This window comes from Halictus rubicundus, chromosome 1 (assembly GCF_050948215.1).
Source record: "Halictus rubicundus isolate RS-2024b chromosome 1, iyHalRubi1_principal, whole genome shotgun sequence".
Lineage (NCBI taxonomy): Eukaryota > Metazoa > Arthropoda > Insecta > Hymenoptera > Halictidae > Halictus > Halictus rubicundus.
This window is the reverse complement of record NC_135149.1, coordinates 24,289,121-24,313,501: the sequence shown is the minus strand read 5'-3', so window position 1 is coordinate 24,313,501 and position 24,381 is coordinate 24,289,121. Positions and strand designations below refer to the sequence as shown.

General features: G+C 36.2%; 1 protein-coding gene across 5 annotated transcripts in view; it reads right to left on the bottom strand.

The window, feature by feature from the left end:
• The window catches only part of Milt (trafficking kinesin-binding protein milt), a 60,758-nt gene that overhangs the window by 22,771 nt on the left and 13,606 nt on the right, over positions 1-24,381 (bottom strand). Inside the window, exons 1-3 of one of the 5 annotated variants that reach the window (XM_076795489.1) lie at positions 24,080-24,372; positions 21,139-21,243; positions 18,461-18,565 (exon numbers count right to left, since the gene is read on the bottom strand). In XM_076795489.1, coding sequence (XP_076651604.1) covers positions 18,461-18,565; positions 21,139-21,243; positions 24,080-24,176 — 307 coding nt within the window. In that variant the 5' untranslated portion in view covers positions 24,177-24,372. Of the gene's footprint in view, positions 1-2,514; positions 2,748-9,082; positions 12,302-16,541; positions 16,786-18,460; positions 18,566-21,138; positions 21,244-24,079; positions 24,373-24,381 lie in introns of those variants that run through there. The other 4 variants (XM_076795480.1, XM_076795462.1, XM_076795471.1 and 1 more) reach the window with 4 other exon arrangements.

The following is a 24,381-nucleotide window of genomic DNA, read 5'->3' as shown; positions in this document are numbered from 1 at the left end:
AGGTCTCTCAAGCTTCATGGCCCCTTATGGGGTATACTCCACGCCACTGGGGATAGTTCTGGGACTTCTATCTGTTAGGCTTTTGGGACATATATATAGTAACCACTTTATATGGCAGGGGGATGATTTAATAAAATGTATGTATATGTAAATCAATTTAGGAAGATTTATAAAATATACACGTACTAGTTTGGAATGAAATGCGCCAAAATACCAAAATACCCTTTCGAAGCATCGAGAATCAGGACTCGGTGCTCGATTAAGAAGACAGTCGCGCATGCAACGTGAACTGGAAGTTAAACCTCCGAACTGTTCTGACGTTGTGTCTTAAGTAGAGACGTCGCAGGTGATTATTGATTTTTCCACAGGCTCAGGCTTGCATAAGAGGATGTACCCGAGTGATAAACCGAGTCCGTGACGCTCATCTTTTATTTAGAAGAGCAAAGATACAACCGCGCGACACAAACCTCTGCGTTCACACTATATTTAACTTTTACCAATAAACTCTGCTGATCTGTGAAGACCGGTTTCGTCTTGCTTCTTGTTCACACGGTATTATTAGACTGCGGATTTTATGCATCTCTGAATACCTCGGAAGTCGATTGTGTTATTTATATCATTTGTTTTACCATTGTTTATATTACTTATCACAGTTCTCAAGGGAAGAGATGTCTGTGCGATTCTGGTTCAATAGTCATTTCAATCATCATTACTCTGTGGATCGTCCGCCTGCAGTCATAACTTTGACCAATTTCGAGAACATATGCACGCTACTTGTTAACGTAAAACTTCCCAGTGACTACAAATTTATCCAACAAATTATACAAACTGAAATGTAAAATACAAATGTAAAATAAATTAAGCTAATTAGAAATGATTATTTTTTAATTTAAGAAATAATTTCTTAGTATATTAAATAGGATGTTAAAATTTATGGAATATTGTAAGCGGTCGTAATAATATTTGTAATTAATGTTAATAAACAAATCTGCTTGCCACGTGCTTGTGTTTGTTTTGTTACGCTTCCGGTGTCCTGTATAGACGAAACAATTATTCTGTTTACTTATATGAATTTGATGTAACCATCGTAGATCAATTGGACGAGCGTTTTTTTTTCCCGGAATGTACGGAAATCAACATTCGATTAAGTCATGCAATATTGTGTAAGCCTAAGCTACAACATAGCGCAGTAATAGCGTTAGAAACCTCCGCAATATAATTTTGAAAATAATAATTCAAAAGTTGCAAAAATTCCCCGCGCCTAATGAGAATCTATTCAAGTTAATTTTGAGCAGATTATTGCTGAACAAAGACAAATATAGTGACCTCAAAAATTATCTTGCAACGTGTATCATCGATACAGTTTATTCAAAAATTGAAATACCTGCAAAACAACGCATTAAATACAGCAAAAAAATCCCGGAGGTTGAATGATGGACTAGAATTTATGGTGTTTTAGAAAATGATGCGCGATAGTGTTATCAAATAGCAAATAAGAGCAATTATACTAGGCAGCTGAGGACGGACACGTGGTACGGTGCAATAATTTGTTGCATAACAAATCGTACCGAGACAAACGACCGCCAAATTACAGCGTTGCTCGTCACAATTGGATGAGCATGTTTCTTTGGTTCGCTTCAGGGAAAAAACGAACCTTGTATTTGTATCTTGTTTTTAAGTAATTCGATGTTTCACGTGACGAACTTTATGACAAGTAATCTTTTTTTTTTTTGTACGGACAGTTTATTATTTTCTTCTTGACGATGTTTATTTAGCACAAAAATCCGCAGTCAACTAACGATAATTCCAGGATTTCAATGTCTTGCCAAATTACATCACCCTGTGTATCAAATTATAGCACTTGTACGACGTGCAAGAACATTTCTCCAAACAAACACCTGTGAAACGTGCTTGTCATTTTCAGTTTTTATAGAATAAATGAGAAAACAAAAAAGAGTATGGAATATTCAAACGTGAATGATGCCTAGAGCGATTATTTATAATTCATCGCTTGGAAACTGTGAAATCGGTTTGGTACGAGTGTTTTGCCAGCCGCAAAAGTTTCTATCGTGATTCGCATAAATAATCGTGCGATTCTCGTCGAAAAACTGTCTAGAAAAGGAAAAACAAACGAGGAATGGATTATAAGGCTGCGGCTTTTAAAAATGGCGTCCCGTTGCAAAGGTTACGCAGTGACGTAGCCTGAAAGTCAGAGGCATGACTAGTTGCTGTCTGCTCGAAGAATCACATGTCAAAGAGTCGTGGGACGCCGCCGACTTCTACAATCTTCGAAAACATCGGTTGAATAAAACATGCGGCTCTGTTAGCAATGCGGAGAATTCTTTTGTCCAAGTATATTTTAGTCGCGACGGGAATACTCGTCCCTTCGGTGATGCGAATAATATCGTCAGCGGATTTCGTACGTTTTAAAGAGACACGATAGACCGCGAACGTGCGTTCGGCATCGATTTGATCGGACTGTAAAAGTGCGTTTATTTCGAAGTAAATACTTACCATTCAACACACTAGTTTTACGCCTCTGACGTCAGAGGATTCACCGGGCACATTTCACAAGTTTTCTTTCAGTTGTTCGAGTTCGACGATCAATTGTTTGCGTGAACATTAGTCAATGCACTAACGTGTTGTTCGTGCACATTTCGTTGCGAAGGACCGCTTCCTTTCGTGACAGAACGTGGAGGGGGCGCGATGCGAAACACGGTTGGAGTTGTTACGGCGCCATATCGTGTGGCTGTCAGAAACGGGCTGCGCGCGCAGCATGCGTACTGCCATCTCAGAGGGAAATTCAAACGCGTGTTCGCGACTTTTCGGGGTTTCGCGAATACTATTAAACACGAAACCTTAAAGCACTCTGTATTTATATAATATATTCATATGTAGACTGCGGATCTTTAGGCTAAATAGAAAGCTTCTGCGTCACTTGCAAGAAACAGAAATGAAATTAAAACAAATTTCTTCTTTCAATCATTTTTATAAGTCGAAGATAGTTATTAGAAGATAGGTTATTCTTAAATTTTTCTAATCGAATTCATAAAGTGTGCAGTCATTCCCACGAGAAGAGTGTAGAAAATTGATAATATTGAGGACTTCGGTCGTCTGTAATTCATATTAGACGAGTATTGTTTATAGATTTAATGTTTTGGAAGAATTGTTGTACTGGTTTACAAAGATCTGATTGCATTAGCTTCAATGGAGTGTATTGTATTTCATTTATGCTGTACCATAAATAGCAAAATTGCAATTAAATGTTTTTCTATAGAAGCCTTTTAACCATATCGGATTATCGATTGAATTATTAAATGAAACTGTGTAGGCACTGAAAGGGAACTTCAGCGATTTAACGTTTGTCGATAACACGTGCAGACCCACGTGGAGATTTCCGTAATACAAGCTCGCCCGCTTTCAATTCGTTCGACAGTTTTACAATAAGTTAGAGCAGACTCTCTTCTCGAGGCAGACTATTAATAATACGCTAGGAATTCCTGGCACGCTGCCTTTGGAGCTCAATTAACCAATTTCCAGTGATATTCGCGATTTTAAATCTCGTATCAGCCCTCTTCTAAAAAAAAAAAGAAATGAAAATAAAACAGTAGAAGTGGGTATTTTTTACTGAAAGAACAATTGGCTTCTTATTAATCACAGTTATGCGCATTTGCAATGAGTTGTAACTATACTGTGTATTTTTATGCAAAATAAAAATTGTTTGCATCAATTGCAAGTGGCAGAAACCAAATAGGAAATTGTTAATAGATTAAAAATAATATATTGATCCACTTTTCAAAATGATAGAAAAAAAATTGTTCGCACTCTTTATGCTTAAAAATTTATCACTGGCCGTATGAAATACTGTCCGAACGTCCATAAATGAGCTTTTCATATAATGCAGATAAAATCCCGGCAGTCTAAAACTCGTGTCATGACCGTGTGTGTTAATGTTGATATTTCTTATCGACGAGCTTTAGTACATTTTTACGACATGCTATTATCGGTCTAAGAGGTTTTTCGCATAACCACGTCGGATTGTAGCGTGTTAACGTATCGACTGCCGCATCGGTCGCCGGTTACCGACGCTATTAATTCAGAAAAAAATATATTCAACAGACAAAACATTTTTAAAACTACGAAGTATTTGTAACATACAAAGATGGAAAACACTGGTATTTCGTAATTATTTTACCAATGAGCACCGAATATTTTAGCACTCGCATACTCTATACCCAATTCGTTTTATACCTACTGCGGCGAGCGGTATACTTGTTCAAGTTTATCATCGATTAAAAAGTCAATAGTTTACGTGTACAATAGGTTTCACTCCTTTTATTCGCAACACATTTCAAAATGCCTTTGCGATTCTTAAAAATGTGCTTCGTATTGTGGTCTTATCAACAGCTTATCTAATTTGATATAAATATTGCTTTATTCGATACATCAGCATATATGTATACAAATACACAGTGTTGGAACACGTCATTGTCCTGGTATCTGTCTGATAAGAGAATATCGTATCTTTTCGTACGAGTCTATCATAGAATTGTTAAACACTAATCTTGTATCTGATACATATATAAAACATGTGTTTTATCGAAACGGAGTCTGATAAATGGACAGTGATCACTGTGTTTATTTGTATTTTCATTACCCCAAATACTGTGGCCATATTAATTATACTTATTACTAAAGCATAATCAATACCAAAAAAGGAGATATATAACATATATATTAATTGATTTTAATGAAAAAAATTTGGTAATTATTTAGAAATTTAAATATGTTATGCAGCTACACACTTTGAACAACTTTTTACTTTTCCAATATAGGGGAGTCGCTTTTAGTTTTCGAGATATTCGCAAAAAACTATTGCTAATACTGTATTGAATTTTCCGGATTCTTGCACGCCCCGTAGCAACGTAAGCCTGTTCCGGCGCAGTGTTTGTTAACTTTTTTTTTTTTTTGTAAACACGCTGTGTAAATGAGGGAGAAAACAGGGTCTCACTCTGGTCACACATATGTATGTAAGGTGAGCTTTCAATTTAGAAAGACTGCTCTTTTTTAATATTCATTATACTCTAAAAATAATAATTAATATAGGCACAATAATTAATAGTAATTAATAGAGGCACAGTAATTGGCACCGCCACAGTAACTTTGTCCCTTACCCTATCTGTTCAATTTTATTTTAGACAACTAGTTCGTGACTTTGTGTAATGTGTAATCAATTAATAGCTGGTACCTTTAAAAAAAAGTTTATGGACCTTAGCACATATTGGTGGACAAATGTATTATGTACTTGCAGGTGTTGAGCTTCGAATCAATATCCATTTTACCATCTTTGTGAACAAACGCCTGCAATCTAATCTTCTTTCGAGGCGAATCGATATCTCGAGTAATTATTGTGCCATAAAATTTTACACAGGGCTTACTAATTATTATTATGCTTCGATAAAATGCGCGTTTAATTTTTTAACTGTTGAACCTCTGTACAGAATTTCCGTGACAAAATTAAAAGAAATATTTGACTCTGAGGTACAGTGGATATTTAAATTGTAACTACTGATTTATTATGCCAATTCAGTTGTGATCACCAAACGTATTTGATTGTAACCGAACGCTTATTTTGAGGTTTGCAATTTTGCACTTTACTTTTAGTCTACGTTCAATTTTAAATAGAATTTGAAATTTTATTTTCCGCCGACAATTTTCTGCGAAAATATGAAACAACCGACGAAATGGGTGAAAGTTCGCCAAAGATTTAATTTTCTAAACTTTGACGCGGAGTTCCATCAAACCATATTTGCAGAACTTGCGGTAATGATACTTGAAAACTAAAGACATTTTCTACTTGGAACTTTCACAGTTTGTATTAAGTTATTTGTCAACTGTTTTCTAGTAGTACCTCAACGATAATCGATTTACCGTCTAAAAAGATGAGATGGGATATTGTTAATTCTACTTTCTCGCAATCCAATCAATTATTAGCAAAACCATTTTTATTGTGCCTTATATTCTGATGGCATTATCTGATAACGATTGTTTGCACGTTTCCTAAACACTCTAAATCAGTAATATTATTTTAATCAAAAATTACAAAGAAGTATTCTTTAATAGTCTATAAACATACACGGAACTGTTTGTATTGAAATAATCATTTGGAATAAATTAATAAAATAACTTTTCTACATCTTCAAAGTTAGGAGACCTACCAGTGAACGAGAAATCGGAGGAAGAATGATCTAGAAAGATATTTCTGATACTACGTAAAGGTCGTTTATTATTGGATACAGCCGAACGGTTACTTCCTTCAAGTATATCCAACTTTTAGAGGATTTCGATAAAAAAATTTTATGTATCCCAATCTCTGTAGCGTATTACTTTCATTTTCCTCGAATTGTTCATGAATGTGCGAGATTGACAAAACACGAGGAGAAACGCCGATTAAAAAACTGTAAAAATTTATGAATAACATTTCTGATTTAGTAAACTAATTTTTCTAATATCTCAAGCAAACTTGAGCCGTTTAAATGCATTTTGAAAAAGTTATTCTGACGAAAAGTGTGTGCGGAGACTTTTTCGATTACATACACACTCAAGATCGTAATGAATCTTTTTTTTTTCTAAAAAAAAAAGGCTCGTTGACGCCGCCACGGTTGAAAAATCCAAGCTTTATGAGATTATTACGCACGCCGGGGGTGATGAACTGTCGACCTGTGAGTCGTCGGTCGTTCTGCCCCAACCTTCCTCTTCCGCTGGCAATAAATCCCGAAGTAGTGATGGGTCTGTGCTTTAATTGAACGCGTTCAAGTCTCTTTGTACGAGAGTCAGTCAATAAAGTCACATCCCGTTCCCGCGTAACTTCTGTTTCGAGAGTGCTTAGTGTATTAGCAATGTTGATGTATTATAAATTTCAACACAACAGCGCCAGCCGATCGTATATTATGCCACGGTAATCGTAAACCGTCGTACAACAACGAATGCGTCCGAGTTCGAAATTCAAGATGAGTTCAAGGTGTTCCCAATTTTTTTTTTCACACACAGAGATCGTCAACCTCTGACGTCACAGGATTATGAACGAGAGCCGACAAGTACGATTACTAATGAGGTAAAACGGGTACTGGATGTGTCTCGTAATGACGCAATCCGAACATAATACAATTAAAATAAATTTGATCTCTCTGAAAACCACATTCGCTCCTAATTGTGAAATAAGTTCTTCGGCAATTTAGTTGCTAGGCCTACATTCGCGCCTTCCTCTATTCTTAGACAAAATATTTGAAGCTATTTTTCAAAAATATGCTATGGGGACTTCCCCAATTTTTAAACCATACTAAAGCAAAATCGCGTTGCAGAAGCACCGTGTGTCACAGGAAGTGGCTTGAGAAACTACCGAATAAGCAGCAAATATACCGACGCTGTATACTGTGAATTCCACTTTCTGATCGCATAATTCCCAACAATTGTATGTACATACCGTAAGGTAATACGCGAGAGAGTCTGTCAATGGGTATTGAAATGGCTAAGGTATGTAAATGGGGCAATTAACTGTGAGACTACAAGCCGCTTTAGTCGAAGATCAGTTGTCCGTTCAAATACAGTGCGATCCCGTGAATGGAATCCTCAAAGACAGTGCTATCAAAACATCACAGCGGGAAACGCGTTTTTTGGCTACATTTAAGTGTCGCTTTTCCATCATTGGGACGTTGACGACGACTACTGCAGTGGGGATGACTGTATGCGAGTGTCTGTGAACTGGAAAGTCCGAGGAAAAGGGAATACAGTATTATTTCCGTAACTGTCGCAAAGGTCTCTACCGTAACTGTCAACATTTTCTCCCCACCACTAGGGGGATCCCCCTTGGAGCCAGTCAAGCGTTAAGCACCCGGCCAGCGAGAGATCGAATATCGATGAGGCTCACACTAATGCAGGCGAAACAAAAGATTGCAACTTTTCTAATTTTTAATATATTCTTTCTAATTAAAATGACACCAAACGCGATGCAATTACTCGTGTAATAAGCGATTAAAGTTTTAGGCGTAAAAGAGGTCGACGAATGGAAAAGAAAGAGAGGCAGAGAGTCGAAGCGTCGAACTTCTCTACGTTCGGCACACTATAAAGAATGTAGCAACTATGCTGGAACTGTCGCTCGGCAGACCCGGCGATACGACAGTTACGGAGATACTACTGTATCGTTCGTTCTCCTCGCTAACAGTTTAGTGCAGCCCAAAAACCGCGTTTGCCGCTGTGATCTTTTGGTGGCAGCGCTGCCTTTGAGTACTACATCTACAGGATCACCCTATACATAGTAGTGCCGTGTATCAAGACTCCGTTCCAGTCACTTGGCAGCCACGTAATACGTCTAGGATTAGCTGGCCAGGTAGATGGCCAGGTAGAACCTCTTCACACGCGATCCTCATTGGCGTGACGTAAGCTGTACTTCGCTGAAGCCAATGACGTTAAGGGAAGCTACCTCGGAAAGGGAGAGGGTGTCTACACCCGGCAACAAAATTACAGAACACCTCGTTGTAACGAGCCCTATTTAGAATGTATTAACATATCTATTTTCCCTCCAAAGCTCGCCTAATAATTGACGTCAATCAATTAATTAATCCCTTCCCGTATCATTTCTTTCACAACTACAATAACATTTTTGTCGTTACTAATCTTTCAGCGAGACAATAAAATTTATGTTTATCGCGTAAATACTGCATTGTAAACGTCGACAACAGAAAAATAAAATTTTATTGCGATTTAAGAGAACCGAACAAATCTTCACCCCTTACTCGTTATTATACGGTAAGCAATTAAAACAACAACACATTTCGAATTTTCATTTTCCACGGGAAATCTCAGTTTGCTGAAGGAAATGTTCGCGAACTGGGCCACCCAGGCCTGTTCGATACTATTTCTCATTTAGAACTCGAGAAAATCAGTTCCAATCAAGCATTCCCAACAGCAACCCAATTCCCCGGTGTCTCTTTCGCGTTAAATATTCGTCCCAATTATTTTTATGAATCCGCCGAGGAGACCGGACGACGAAACAATCGATAACGCTACGGTATTAATATCCTACCTCGATTAAGGAGCATCGTTCTAATGACCTTGATATAAATCTTCCCGTGTTTCGTTTTGGCGACGTGGAACAAAAAATCCGAAACGACTCCATCCCCTTCGTGAATATCCGTTTCCGCAAGGACCTCCTTCAAGGTCTCGACCCGTTCCTCGGGCGTGCTCTTATCATTCCCTGTTAATTTCCTGTCCAGGTAATCGACGACGCTGCAATCCTGCCAGAACTCCGACGAATCATCTGCCCGAGCTTTTCTAGGCGTGCCAGCATCGAGGAAACCGGAAGAGTCCAAACCGGCGTAAGAAACGTCCAGGGCCAAACTGGTGAACATGGGAGTTCTCGGGGAACTGGTTTCCAGCCTCCAAGAAGGGCTCTCGGGGCTCCTAGGCGACCAGGACTGGCTCGTCTCCTTTCTCTCGGACGTCTCCCGTTGATCCTCGCTGCTCATCTTCAAGAAATCGTTCGAACTTCCCTCGGTTCTCCAAACGTTCCTGCCGGACTTGTTGTCAGGGATTCCCAACAGATGTTCAAAACCGTATGGCTTCCCGAAAGAGGTCCGAGGAGACCAGGCAGAGTCTACAGTGTCAGCGCGCTGGGAAAAGTGCAGATTCCTCCACGAAGAACTTCCTGGTATGTTACCAGAACGACTTTCGCTCGTTCTTGAAACGGCATCAACCGAGTCGATTGTTCTGTCGGATGGATCTCCCTGGGAATCATCGAGCGCTCCCTGGGAACGCGTCTTAGGCTCAACGACGGTTTCATTCGTACCCCGGAACGCATCTTGAGCGACGTCAGTCGTTCTCGAAGAATGATCTTCGTTCGTTCGTCCGTCGCTGCTTGTCCCCGCGCATGAAGCTCCCTCGGACTTCTCACTTCGTTTCCAGAAGGATTTCTCGGTATCGCGGTCGTTGCTCATGTCACCATTACCATAGCCCGATCCTCAGCTCGACAGCGATCTTTTCATCATTATGCTCGCGACGACACTGGTACTTCGAATAGGCTAGACTTAGCTTTCGACTCTTCGAGGGACAAATTTTCAGTGAATCATTTTGTTCTTGTCAGAGATTCGAGACTTCCATGGCCAAGCGTCACGCAATGTTTGCTGTTGGAGGATTTTGGGTACAAGCTGTGTCCTTTTAGCAGTAGCGGACAATTCATTTTGGGGTTAACACCGTTTTGGGGCGCCTACACAATTAACCCAAATTACTCTACCAAAAATTTCTGTATAATTTAGTTTTTATTTAATTAACATTTTTTGCCCTAGGCTACAACCCATAAAGCCTACGCCTAGATCCGCCGCTGTCTTTCGGAGTTGTTTTTCCAAGGTTTAGGTTCTGAACGTTGGGAAAATAATTCTAAAAGAACATGGCTTGCACCAGAAACCCTCAACAGCAAAAATTGCTTTGTTCTTTAACATATTCGTCGCCATGGTTGCTTTAAGTGATCGTGCTCGCAGCATGAATGTTAAGTTGTGTGGATTTTTGCCGATAATTGGACTATCCATTTTGTAAACGGTGCAAGTTCAAAATTTGTTCACTGATTGAAAAATTCTAACAAGTTATTGAATGAATTCTAGATTTTTTTTATAATTCCTACTTAAAATAGGAATCGTGAAACTTGTTTTAAAAAATGTTCTGGCATTAGAAGTGTCTGGCGTGAGAATAGATAAAGACATCATATCATTTGGCAGCGAATTTGTTAAACAATAAATATAATATGCAAACGTGTCGTTCAATTATTGCTGAAATTAACTGCAACGATATAGTCTACCTAAAAATTGTGCATACAAGTACTTGAAATACATTCTATAATAAGTATTAATCTTATTAGACGGCTTGAAAGAAATTTTGTATCGAGATCAAAATAGTATTATACGATGGAACAAAGAACAGGTTACTGAAAATAGTAATTAAACTTTGTTTCGCTGTAACAACAACGCTAATCTCGGCGAAGACTGTGTTTCTTAATTTGTCGAGCGCGCCATTAAAAAATATCGCGAAACAATGATGTATTGGCACTACTCCAATAACACATCAGGGTTTCTGCAAGTAAGAATGCGCAGTAATATCGATAAGAGAACAATCGATCAAAACGTCCTATACGTGCGATCAATGAAACGATAAGACGTGTGGTAGCGATGATAAGATTATAATTATTCTTGCTATCTTTCGTGTATTTCTTTCCATCGCAGAGTGCAAATAGATTTTTTGTGCACAGCTCGAAACGATGTATTCTGTAAGATGCCTAAAGATTCGAATATTTGCGAGTGAAACATGCTGTAACAGATGCGACGTTTTATGAGATTTAGCAATTGTCATGTTTACATTTAATTTGAAACATCACGAAGAAACTTCATATTTGTTGTTGTTTTGCAACACGGTAACGAAGATTAGTGTGCAGAAATTTTGTTGGGGTCTCTCAAGACCCTGGGATACCAATCCGAGGTTAATCCTCTTATTGGACTGAAGATAAATGGCCAATAATTAGGCAGCGGAGTTTTATGCAAATTCCATGGATTATTTTATGAAAACCAGAATGAGGATCATGTTTAATTTTCCAACGAAGAATTTCCTTATGCGATCAATATTTGTTATTACGAAGCGTTTGTAAGTCTGGGTCAAAATAGACCCAACTGCCACCATACGGGGATTAATCATTTGTAGTGGAATCGTATGGTCATTCGAAATTCCGAGCCCGGTGCCTTGCAAGGATATTTTCCATCATTATAGGAAACGCTTGCACGACTTAGTGATTGTAGCGCTTTACAGCGGTCACTATGAATCCTTAGAATCGGTACGTGATGGAAACCCGTCGCAATGCACCACGATCCACCAGTATTCTACGGAATACTAAGACGACAATGCCTTTGCCCGTGCCAGACTACCGTTTTGTCAATGGTCCGATAATATGATGGTACGTGTCAGGAATGCCTGCCAACAAATTGCCAGGACAACTTCTCCCAGGAGGCAGGACTACCATTCAGGAACCGAATAAATTCTTATATCGCTTCCCGAGGAAGTCCTTTCGCACACGGGAAACGGGAAACATTCGTTAGACGGCTGTTCCAAGAAGAGTAACAGTGATTCTAACCAACTTTGACATCGATCGGTAAGACAACGCTAAAAATGGTTTAAAACTTTTTTGTCGCGAACGATTCATTAACGAAACTTTTACCAATTACATTCGTGGCATTGTTCTGATTGAAACGACTCCAAACACGACATAGTTCGGATCTCATTTGATTGATTAATTCATGGAACACTGGAACCTCGATTATCCGATCCGGTACCTGAAGTCTTCGTTATTCGAACACGTTCATATTAATAAATGATTCGTCGTTATCATGAAGTTTCTATGGTACTGAAGAATAGGGAAGACGTAGTGCGAACCATTTATTAACTATTTGTTTATTACTCAATTGTATTGTATTGTAAGTGTGGCTAAAAAATGTTATCCTGTTGCTGGAATTTATCATGTCATCGTGTTGCTCCTTTTATTGTCAATAACATTCGTATTCTATTTTTGAATCATTGTTATCTAATCTGAACTTTGTTCTTACACGTGATCTTGCAACGATTTAAGAATCATTTTGAATATTTATCATGCGTCAGTATTGAAAAAAAATTGTGTCAATATTATAAGATTGATTGGTTGATTGAACGACTTAATAATTCTACCAGGAACACAGTTTCATACAATTCTACCATTTTTATTGTTGGGAAGAGTACAGATACATGTTTTCCGTTGCATATTAATGCTCGTCTTTGAATTCATTTTTAATTGTGAGGCTTCCTGGTCGGCGAAGTAAAAGTCACTTGATTGATTTCAAGATTTATGGAAATTCAATTTTTCGACATTTCTAGAGGAAGTAGGAACCTATTGTTGCGCAACGCCGAGGAATTTCTCTGCGAATATCTTATTTTAATTAATAAACGCGTACTTCCGTAGAGAGATGCAAATTCTCGTGTACTTTTCTGTCCAATTGTGATACTTTCTCAGGAATTAGTGTTTATTAGGCACATCCGTGGACATAGGCACAAGTGAAAATCGAGCCTAGAACACAACTTCCACGGGTACCGATTAAGCGTATGCCGTAATTAGATTTGGAAAATAAGCCGGTGCGAAAGAGTTCTAACGGCGTCTCCGAAAACAATAAGTCATTATAATTCGCATTCTCTCCCGGGCCGCCTTGTAATTCGCGGATCGCTTTTATGAGAAAGCGTTGAACCGTGCGATAGGAGGAACACGTTTACAAAAATTACACGGGATTTTCTTTAACGAGGTCGGCTTAATTGACCGTCCGACGATTATTACATAATTTTTTCCAAGGGATTGAATGACGATTGGCCTGAAGGTGTGAAAAATTTGTTCTCACATTTACCCGCTTTATTGCATTATGCACCTTGAGAAGAACATGCTATTATCGTGAATACTAATTGTTATCAGAAAAATTAGGTTGCGGTCGCGTGCAGTTATGCTATTAATTGAAAACGTACTATAATCTATTGCGTATTGAATTTATAGTAGGTTGCTGATTAGTAAATTATACTATGAAACGACTTCTGTTTATGTTGAAATATATTAGACTGCGAATTTTTTTTTAATTATTTGAGTTAATTGTAAAAAACAAATGTAAAATGAAAATGTATTTCTTCTATTCACAATTTTAATGAGACAAAAATAATGTGCTGTTTTTCTTAGATTCTTTTAATATTTGTATATATTGTTTAAACGTTTTTAAATACGTCAAATCTAATAATAATAATAATATCTGTAAAGTCTAACAGTAGTAGCTAGATTGCAGATTTTTATGAAAAATAAAATCTTTCTGTGATAATTAATTGTTCTTAAATCTTTATTCCTCCTCCTAACAATTTTAACAAGCTTTAAATAATATAATGATGTTCGCAAGTTCTTCTGATATTCTCACTGCTTTGTATTTTACTCACGCTTCTTTCCCACAATTGCATGAAATCCACAATCTAATAAATACATTTTGCTTCCGATGAATTTTCCAATTAACTGCAAGAAATGAACATCAAATTCAATCTTACGATTTCCCCGGAAATGATAGTCACGAAGACATCGCAATTATATTATACTTGAATTTTATGGAAATATTCAATCTCTGAGCTACACCAGTACCAATATTTTCCGGGAAATTATCTCTTCATTTTATTATACAGCTACTTAACGATAATAAATAATTTTAAATTTTAGATTCGACAATTATATCTTACGAAAATCTGATCGTGTAAAATTTAACAACACGTGTTTAAAATCCGTATGAAACATCGTGTAAAAAAAGAGTCCCACATTAATTTTCCTTTGATTTAAAATTGACGTGAAAAATTGATAATTCGCTTGCAACTTGTACTAAATTTTGTTCAACGTTTCCGTAAAAAAGTGGCTGAACTGATTTTGTCTCCCGTTCATTTAAATACTGAAAAAAATATTTTCGAGTACTATTTTGAATACTATAAAATTTTGATTATTTCGCAAGGCCTAGCAAAATTTCTTTTGAACCGTTTCCATGCACGCGACGTAGCATGAAATCGGTTTCTAATCTTCACGCTTATGCATAGATTCGCATAGTGTTTCCCGTAGGAAAACTGTTAGGGTAAGGGGCCCAATTGCTGTGCCTATATTAATTATACTTATGTTTAAAGCATAATAAATATTAAAAGAGAGATATCTAACACAACTTATGGCTATAACTTTTGAACCAGTGAATTCCTCGCCTTAAAACTTTGATTTTTGCCATTTTCTCGTCAAGATGTACATGATTATATAGAAAAAAGTAAAAAATTTCTGGATTGCCAAAGTGAAGTTTAACCTATATATTAACCGACTTTAAAGGAAAAAATTTAACATCTCTTTTTTAAATATTCGTTATGTTTTAAAAATAAGTGTAATTAATATAGGCACAGTAATTGATTACTCTTGTTTGTGGGAGACAGTCAGTAGAACGCAGGAAGTTCAGGGATGGTTGTATGGTTATGAAACGCAGTGTAGATATTTACTGCGGTAACCTGGCGAGTTTCGAAACGTTTCGAAAGCAATTTGAAAATACCGTGAACTAATACTTTCATATCGGGAATCTAATCAATTTTAATGCAGCGTCAGGATTTTCGCACCGGCACGTTCGTCGCACATAACGCGTCGAGCTTCATTAATTATTAAAAAGACTCGTTGGATATGCTCAATCACAGATCCCTGATTTTAATTACAATCGCGAATGAAAAGTTCAAAATTGTAATTATCATTTAAAAATACTCCGTAAATATAAAACCAGTATCCATGACACAATTTTGTAAATAATTATTTAATCAAAAGTCCAAACGTGCCGGATCACAGCGTTTTTCCGCCATTTTTAAGTTCGAGAAATAACGAAAAAGTATTTCTAATTACTAAAAGTAAAGTATAAAATAAAAATAAGAAGCCAAGTGATAAATCTGGTACTAAATAAAATCCGAATAAACTAAATAAAATCTGGTACTAAAAGTAGGATGTTGCTGAAATAAAAATCCGAGCGTTGCGTTTTTGTTTACAGAAAAATTCACATCCTTGTTCTACTAAAATTAGACGTGATTAATTTCGCCGTACTGTTATCAGTGACGAATTTACATAGATAAAGGGATATTCGAAGATTACGTAATAATGATATACGATGTTGCTACAGAGATTTCAATAGAATAAGAAAATTTCCAAGAAGGTCAAATAAAACATTATTGGAAAAATGAAATGAGACATTAGAAAATAAAAAAAAAGAAATCAGATACTATCTAAACACTGTAGAAATAAGTGTAAGAATATAAATAAAAATATAAGAAAATAGTAAAAAATCTTATTCATCTTGGAGCTCGCGCTCCATTCCCATGTAAATCCAACCTAACATAACCTACATAACGCGTGCGTTTCGAATCCAGTATTTTGCACGAGCTCCAACTCGCTATCTCGTTAGATTCTGCAATACGCGTATTTTTATATAAAAACGTTAACCAAACGATGTCGAAAACATAGAAGTTAATTCAAACGAACAGCAAAAACTGCTGCTATTAGAAAGCCAATCAAATCTAACCTAAGTGCCAATGCTTTCTCACAAGAATATGTGTCTGAATTCAATAATAATCCGTATAACTATCACTTTTTATAAAAGAAACCTATTAAATACATTTTATAAAGCAATTTTGCCGTGTATATATATATATATCGTCACTCAAAACACAACCATCATACCCTTAGCCACACCTTTCAACAAAAAAATGTACAGCTGGATATAACGTAAATAAAAACACCACTATTCTTTCGATAATTTGAGCAGAACTGTCAACGGCATTTAAAAATTTCGCGGTGATAATTGATCGGCGAGAACCTAGAGCGACACGTTTGCATATTGGGCTCATTGATTCATCATTGAATTTTTAACAGAACAAAGTGCATATTACATATACGTATGGATTACCAGTATACGCAACGAACAAACACATGTAGAAGGACAACACACTTAAAACGTCGATGCACTTCCAACGGTCATCTCATGATACTTTCACGAGATCCACAAGACGTGCCGTATTCATTTTCGTAAACAACATTCCGTAGTAAAGCACGGGGGACTTGCGATGAAGCACGAAACAAGTCCCTTTACATGAGGGGAAAACGAGCGCGAAACATCCTCCCTCCGCGGAGAATGAGCGGCGACTAAACCTAACTATGGAAGCTCCAGTGCAGTGCCGGGTCGAGCGCTCCGATTGGTCGAGAACTCTTCCGGGCGGTGGCTACGATTGGACGACTGACGAAACACTGACTAATTAGACGTAGCTCGTTATCAGTGATGCGTAAAACACTAGTTTAAATAAAGAGCGGCTGGCGTTTCCTGAAAAGATTTGCAGACTCTGCTACAAAAAATTTACACGCGCGGCATTTGTTGCAAAAATCTTTCGAGAACGAACTCTGTTTCAGTGTTCCTGTATGGACGAATTATTTTGCGCATCTTCGTGTAAATTCGCGCGCATTTGAAAATTCAGAATGTCTCTCGAAACACCAAACGATTGTGTTTTTGTTTAGATTCGTGTAATAACCTTCATGTATGCATATTTTTTTTTATTTTATAGTTTTGTCGTATCAACTGCTAGGTTATTAGCGACATTATAATGTAAGCAAGGATAGGTTACATTATTTGATTTATCTATTTGGTTTCTTTAGTAAATTCAAGTAGGTCTTGTATTTTGTTAGCTTTTATTATATTAATAAATTTGCACAATTAAATATGCAGAATTTTGTTTGAAGGTGTAAACGATTGCAATTATTGTATTTCTTTTTTGTTTAAATTCGTATGATAACGCGTTTCATTTGTAGAAAATACGTTTATGGCAAAGAGAATTTTCACGTGCCAATTGGTATATGGATTAATCTCTAAATCAGGGTATTTAATATTTGATAAGAGAAATCGAAATACTTGATAAGACATGATTTTAGAAACGGAAAATTTCATAAAAACAATGTTAAATTCGAAAATATGCTGTAAGGAACAGGCTTGTCGTGTACACATGCATACTTTAATAACTTTTGCTGTTTATTTGTTGTAAAAAATTATTGGAGCTGTATGTTTGTATTGTTCGAATGATTCTTACCGTTATCAATTCGTCGGTCAATACTTTAAGCGGTATAAAACATTCAGTCTATGCGTAAAATTATTTAAAATTATTGTTATGAATAGACTGCGGATTTTTACGCATAATAAAAATTAATTAATTCATTGACTCAAAAACAATGCAACGATATTTTCAAATTCTTTAAATGATTCTTTAATTCTTTAACTCTCTTCTTTTATTCTTCTCTTTCTTTAATTCTCTCTTTTATATCTTTCATTTATTGTTTTGCAAAATCCGCAGTCTACTTATCAAGTATGCTAAGCACAAAATCACAGTTCACTGAAATCATTGTGTACGATCTAAAATTGTAAAATATCTTCAGACATAATATCGACGAACGATAAAACGAGATTATTATCGATGAAAACATGGCTTCGTTCTTTAAAGAATATAGACAAGATTGAATCGTATACCTGATTTACAGTCTAATAGCTTTAACTAGTTGCATTTTTCATCAGTAGTCTTTCAAAAAATATGCTGTATGCCTATATTATCAATGATGTTACGTACCTAACACTATTAATTAAATTGTCCATTCTTACCTGAGTTAATTCTGACAGTCGTGATAATAGCACGAGGTATTGTCAAACTTTACAGAATGCAAGTATTTCATTGCATAAATTTGACAGACACACGACCAATATTTAACAAAATCAATGATGGGTGTACAAGGATGATACAAAGATGAAGATGATAAAAAATAATACACACTAACATAACAAGTACTTACTGAAGTAGTTGAGGGTTTCTCGGATTTGGTCCGGTGACAATTTCAAATCCGTGTCAATTGTCTTTAGTGCCGGCGACGGAATAAACCAGTCAGCGTTTTCGTAACCTGTACATAATAAAAAAAAAAAAATAACTTGTTAAAACATTTTCATTTTGTAATTGCCCTTAGCAGAATTATTTTATCTCCATAAATATTTGTATTACTTTATTCGAAGTTAACTATGAGCAGAGAAGGAAATAAGAAATTAAAAATATAACAATTTTTGACTATTTTAGTATAATCGTTATATTTATACCACGATAGAGCTATGAAACGTTTATTATAGACTAGACGTTACTAAAAATATAGAAAAATACACTGGAACATCAGGTTCCGTAATTTCCCTTGCGTTTAATGATCGATAAATCTCCGTAGCTGCTGTGAAAGTTTCATAAATATAGGTAACCCCGGTATAGCGCGATAGTCGTGCTCTTCGAAATCGCTATGTCATACGAAATTAAGAACTATTGCGGAGCTAAGGTTGTCGCCCATTTAACAGCTCAGAACTTGAACATCAGACCAACGTATTCGTAATTAACAAAAGAAGGAACAGGGACAAGATAGGAGCATCAATGCTGTTGTTGTTAACCCTTTGCGGACGAGGATTTTCTAAAATACTAGATAATTGTAAAAGTTCGTGCCTTATTTGAAAATAAATCGCAAGCGGTTACATTTTAAAATAACAGCAGCATCAGGAATGAGATATATAAATATATATCTTCAAAGAACACAGACAATAATCTCTTGATACTATGTCAAATAGCTATTAAACTAATTTGAACGTACAGAATTGAACTCGGAGGCTTGGCTGCAAAAAGTCACATTGCTAAGCTAGAAGCATTATGATTCTTAGTTCTAAGAAATATAGTTAACGCACTGTGGTACTTGCGAAACGATGAACTCAGAAAGGACTTAAAATTTTCATCAGCAGCAGAAGGAATAAAATGACTGTGTGAATAAATTGAGTAGGAAACATGATACTAGAATATCAAATCACCCTAACAATCAGATAAGGAACTGTACACAATTCGAGTATAATATACCCAGAAAGCTTACATTTCATATGTTCCTATTGTTTATATATTTGTCACACTACTCATATATTTCTTCATATATATCTTTCATTCTTATGTTCCATAGTAAATTTAGCATAGTCTTTAGTCTTTAGTCTTTAGCATAGTCATCACAGAATTTTTAAATTAATTTTTTCACTCAAATATGGGTGAAACACAGTTATGAATACCATTTCTTTAAATAATGGCTAAATAAATGCGTTCGAATTCCCAATATTTAAATGATCCGAGAAAAATCTCCGAGTACAAAGAATTGACGTAGGAGGTGTATGCTACTGTTCACACCCAAAATATAACAATTCTGCGATTGCTATCAATATCGCCGTCTGGGGGGTCTGCTAACTATACCGCGGCGTTGTTTCAGTCATTGCAGCGACTCTAATCATCTGGACTTCTTCAGAATAATTTTCGAAATGTGTTGTACAAGGTCAATTTCAAGGTTGTACAATTTTGCGAATAGTTCAGTATTCTATTATTTATTCTACAGAGTCATCACGGTAGCTGAACTCTCGATTTAGTTAATGAAGTGTAGCAGTACTGAAACTTAAACTGAATAAATTACATTAAATTAAATTGTTTACTTTGACAGCTACATTCTTTGGGAATATTTTAAAGAAGTTTTGTGTAGGTATTCGCATAATCCGTACCACTGTGCAACGTACAAAATGTAAACGTATATACAATTTCATTAGGAAATCTTAACGACTACAAAAATGATTTTTAACGACAGTAAAAGAGGTTTAATAATGTATTTCTGAAGACTGCTTTTATTCGTACCTCTGTTTTTATTATTTTTATGTAACAAGCAATTATATGGTTGACCTTATGAGAAAGGTTTATGTATTTCCGTATGTTTTATGTGTATTTTAACCGTTTTAGCGATTACGTTGTTCCTGTTTAGTGCTTACGAGATTTACGGAACACTAAAAGTGACTGTTTTATGTTGCTTTTTAAAAATAACGAAAACTTATTTACTCAAATTGTTGGCCATTTTTATTGTAACACATGTTCAAAGAAATAAATTTATTAAATAATTCATCACAAAAGCATCTTTATGATCTCAACAATCGTAAATTAAAGAATTTCGAGTCTGCCTCTTTGCTGGATCTCGTAGTTCTAGTGTTAATTCCGAGGCAAATAAGAAAAAATTCTCTCAGGAATATTATTTCAGCTATTTAATCAATTGATTTCTTCCTTTTGCAGGAACTTAAACTATCCATCGCGGTAACAACATAATATAATGATAAAAAACTCTATTTCCTAATACATTGACCCTCTGTATTCCTCTGTATCTAATATTGATGGCTATTTGAAATTTGGAGATTTGCAAACTTCAAAAAACCTATTTTTGCGCTCAAACAATTAAATAACAGTGGTTTGTGGTCGAATTAAATACAATAATTTTTAGTATAAATGAAGACTTAAGAAAATTTTCATTTATTTTCGCGTTCGCGAAAACCAACGCTGACACCAGTGATCTCATTTCGAGAGATGGAGTTCAGTGAGCTCAAGCATTGACGTCGAACTTTTCAACGCGAGTACTAATTTTCTTGAGCACATGTTTACCTTGGAATTGAGTGAGGGTATCGGCTCGCAGACGGTACCTAGGTATTTGTTCCTCTAACAAACTGATGATCTCAACTTCTGGTAGCTCGCCACCGCTGCAGACCTCTGTAATAAACGTGAAAGCGTTAAACATTTCAATATTACTCTGTCACTCAATTCGAAAATTATAAATGCATGTAACTTGGTTGAAAAAAAAAAAGATAATAATTTGATCATGCAATTATTAGACTGCGGATTTTATGCATTTATAGCAAAACTGAATGCATGTAATACAAGAGTACGAAGATATTAAAAAAAAAAAATAAAAAATGTTGCTATTTCACTTTCGCTTTACTGAAATTATCAAAAGATAAATTCATTGTCGTTTAACTCGTGCTTCTTAGAAATTATTTAGCAAACTTTTTCTTCGCATAAAGATCCGCAGTTTAGTAATTACCCTTGCGTTTGTTAAAGAAATCGATGTTTCATACAACATCGCTAATTTTTAACACTATTCTTTTCATATTTTCTTTCGAATAATAACAGTGGGAAGGCTAGAAAGTGACTATTTTCTACACAACAACGCAATTACTCGTAATATGGTCGTCGAACTTTGATACACGAGCTCGCAGAGACTAGATCGTGTTACGTGTCTGGTAAAATTGCTAAAATTGTTCTTGTCATGGGTCGTTTAGACGAAAAGACCAGTTTGTCGATGAAAGAGGAACCCCCAGGCACTGTGATCAGTGAAACGAAAAAATAAAAGTGGAGAAGTATAGGTGATCTTCTTTCAGAAAGCATACTGTGAAGACATTTAAATAAATGAGCGATCTACTGGAGGGGAACTTTCGTTGTTTACGAGAGAATTCGCTTCATGAGAAACACTGGTGTAATCTTGCACATGCTGTCGAGCTAAATTAATTGGAAACATAAAGTCACTTGCACTGACGCTCAATCTGATCAGCCACTATGTCAGCCTATTATTATGCGCTTTATTAATTCGTCATGCAATTTATTCGATTGTTTTCTTTCAGGGATTGTTAAGTATGTAAGAAAGTTAAATTAATCAAATGAAATCCTACGTTATTTATAAAAATACGAAGCTCGTTTTCGTGTTTGGGGCATTCAAGTGGATAAACAATTTGAAGGTCAAAGTGGGTTGTTTTTAAAGACCGTTTAAAATAAAAATGTAGACATTTAATTTTTCATTGGAATTTATTATGCATTATAGATGCATGAAATCTGTATTTAATATATTTATAATAAAATTCTGTTAAAATTCAAGGGCGCTAGCCGATGCCCAGTGTTGTCGGATGAGGGGAGGGAGCACACGAATTGAGGGGAAGAATGTACCCTCTCTCTTTGCCAGTACCGGAGTATGCACGATAGGGACGGTACGCGTCACGTGACCAGGCCGCGGCGGAAGCGTGGGGAATAGCGCGGTAGAAGGGGAAATTAGAGTGGGGGAACAAGTCTTGATCTGGCGACACTAGGCACAGTCACGGACAAATCTGCGAGCAAGTGACTCAGGAGAGTGGGGGTAAGGGTAGCACAGCCGTAGTTGGCCACGTAGCTGTGACAATGCGTGTGACAAATACATGTAGCTTTGCCCGCAGGGGCGTTGTTTCGTGCCTGCAGCGTCGTTCTGTGTATGCCCAGGGCAAGAAAATCGTTGCCCGTACGGGCAGACGCTGGACAGCTCTGTTCTAAAGCATTAAAAAATATTCTTATGCGCTGCAACACTATTCCTATTCTTTTTATAATTTTTACATAGCTGTAGACAGTACATTAAATTATATTTATTGAAGGGATAAGACCATTTGCCGCTTTGCTAATGTCTTCTTGATATACCAAACTCTTTTGACATATTTCTCTAATATATACTAATTATTATTTCTCATTTTTATTATACGTTAAAATATAAAATTTCAACAATCGTATTTTGATCGAATACTTTCTTCAGGATGAACGTCTAATAAATACAAAATATCGTGGATGGAAGAAACTAGTGATGTTTGCATATTTTGGATGGGTGAACATTACTTTCAGAATGTCAATTCCATATGGTACAATTTAATGCCTGACTAAAATCATTGTTAGATTAATTTCGTGTTCATTGGAGTGCTAATGACATTTGAACACGAACGAGATAATATCGAACATCGATACGGTCAGTGCTGCCGCGTAGCAGTCACTGCGGGAAACATAAGGTCACGCTCATTTATCTCTTATGGTAACGGATAGACTGCAGATTTTTATGTAAAATAAAAATTGTCAACCAACTTCCTGTTATTTTAAGTATTTTATTTAAAATGTACTTCAAAAGGCAGTTCCTCAATTGGTACTAATTTTAAACCATTTCTTTTGTACACTGCTTATCTAAGTAAAAGAAATATAATGCATATTTAAATTAACAATTCAATATTCTTAAATTCTATTCTTAAAGATATTTTTAAATTCGTCGAATTTTTCTATTCTTTCAAAAATTCACTAATTTTTGTATGAATACGAAAAATCCGCAGTCCAGTAATAGAAGTGTATAAGTTAAAAAATGTTACTTTGTGTGCTGAATTTTCGAGATTTGCTTATGAAATTAACTGTTCTATTCTCTTCAAAACACTTTGCAAAACACTTTTCTTTTCTGGTACACGTGATCCAGCATTCATTGGGTCTCGAAGCTGAAGAATTGATTTGGAGATCCAGAATGAATCAAATATAATAGGGTAAGGGACCCAATTACTGTTATTAACTATACTTATTTTTAAAGCGTAATTAATGTTAATAAAGAGATATATAACATATACATATAAACTGATTTTAATGAAAAAAATAAGTATAATTAATATAAGCACGGTAGTTGGTAGCTCCACAGTAATTGGGTCCTTCGCCCTAGATCGGGCGAAAACGAGGCGCAGGTTCAACTGGAAGTTTATTGAAAACGATTCAGAAACGAAGTCCGTACCGTCTCTCCATTTGTTCAGAATGCTATCCCTTTTTTCCAGAAACTTTTTAAGCTTTGCTGGGCCACTAGGCCGAGTCGATGCACCACCACTGTACATAATCCCTTTTTCCGCGCTAATAATCCCCACTCATCTTTCCGAATAGTGTCCTCTTCTATCCCGAGCACTCGATTATCCAATTTGTGCCAACACACAGACGCGGTCACATTCAGATATCGTCTTACAATTTAATTTCCACCGTGTCTCTTTACAATTCCATTCTGTTCGTATTCCTCAACTTCCAAACCAAATTATCAATCGAACA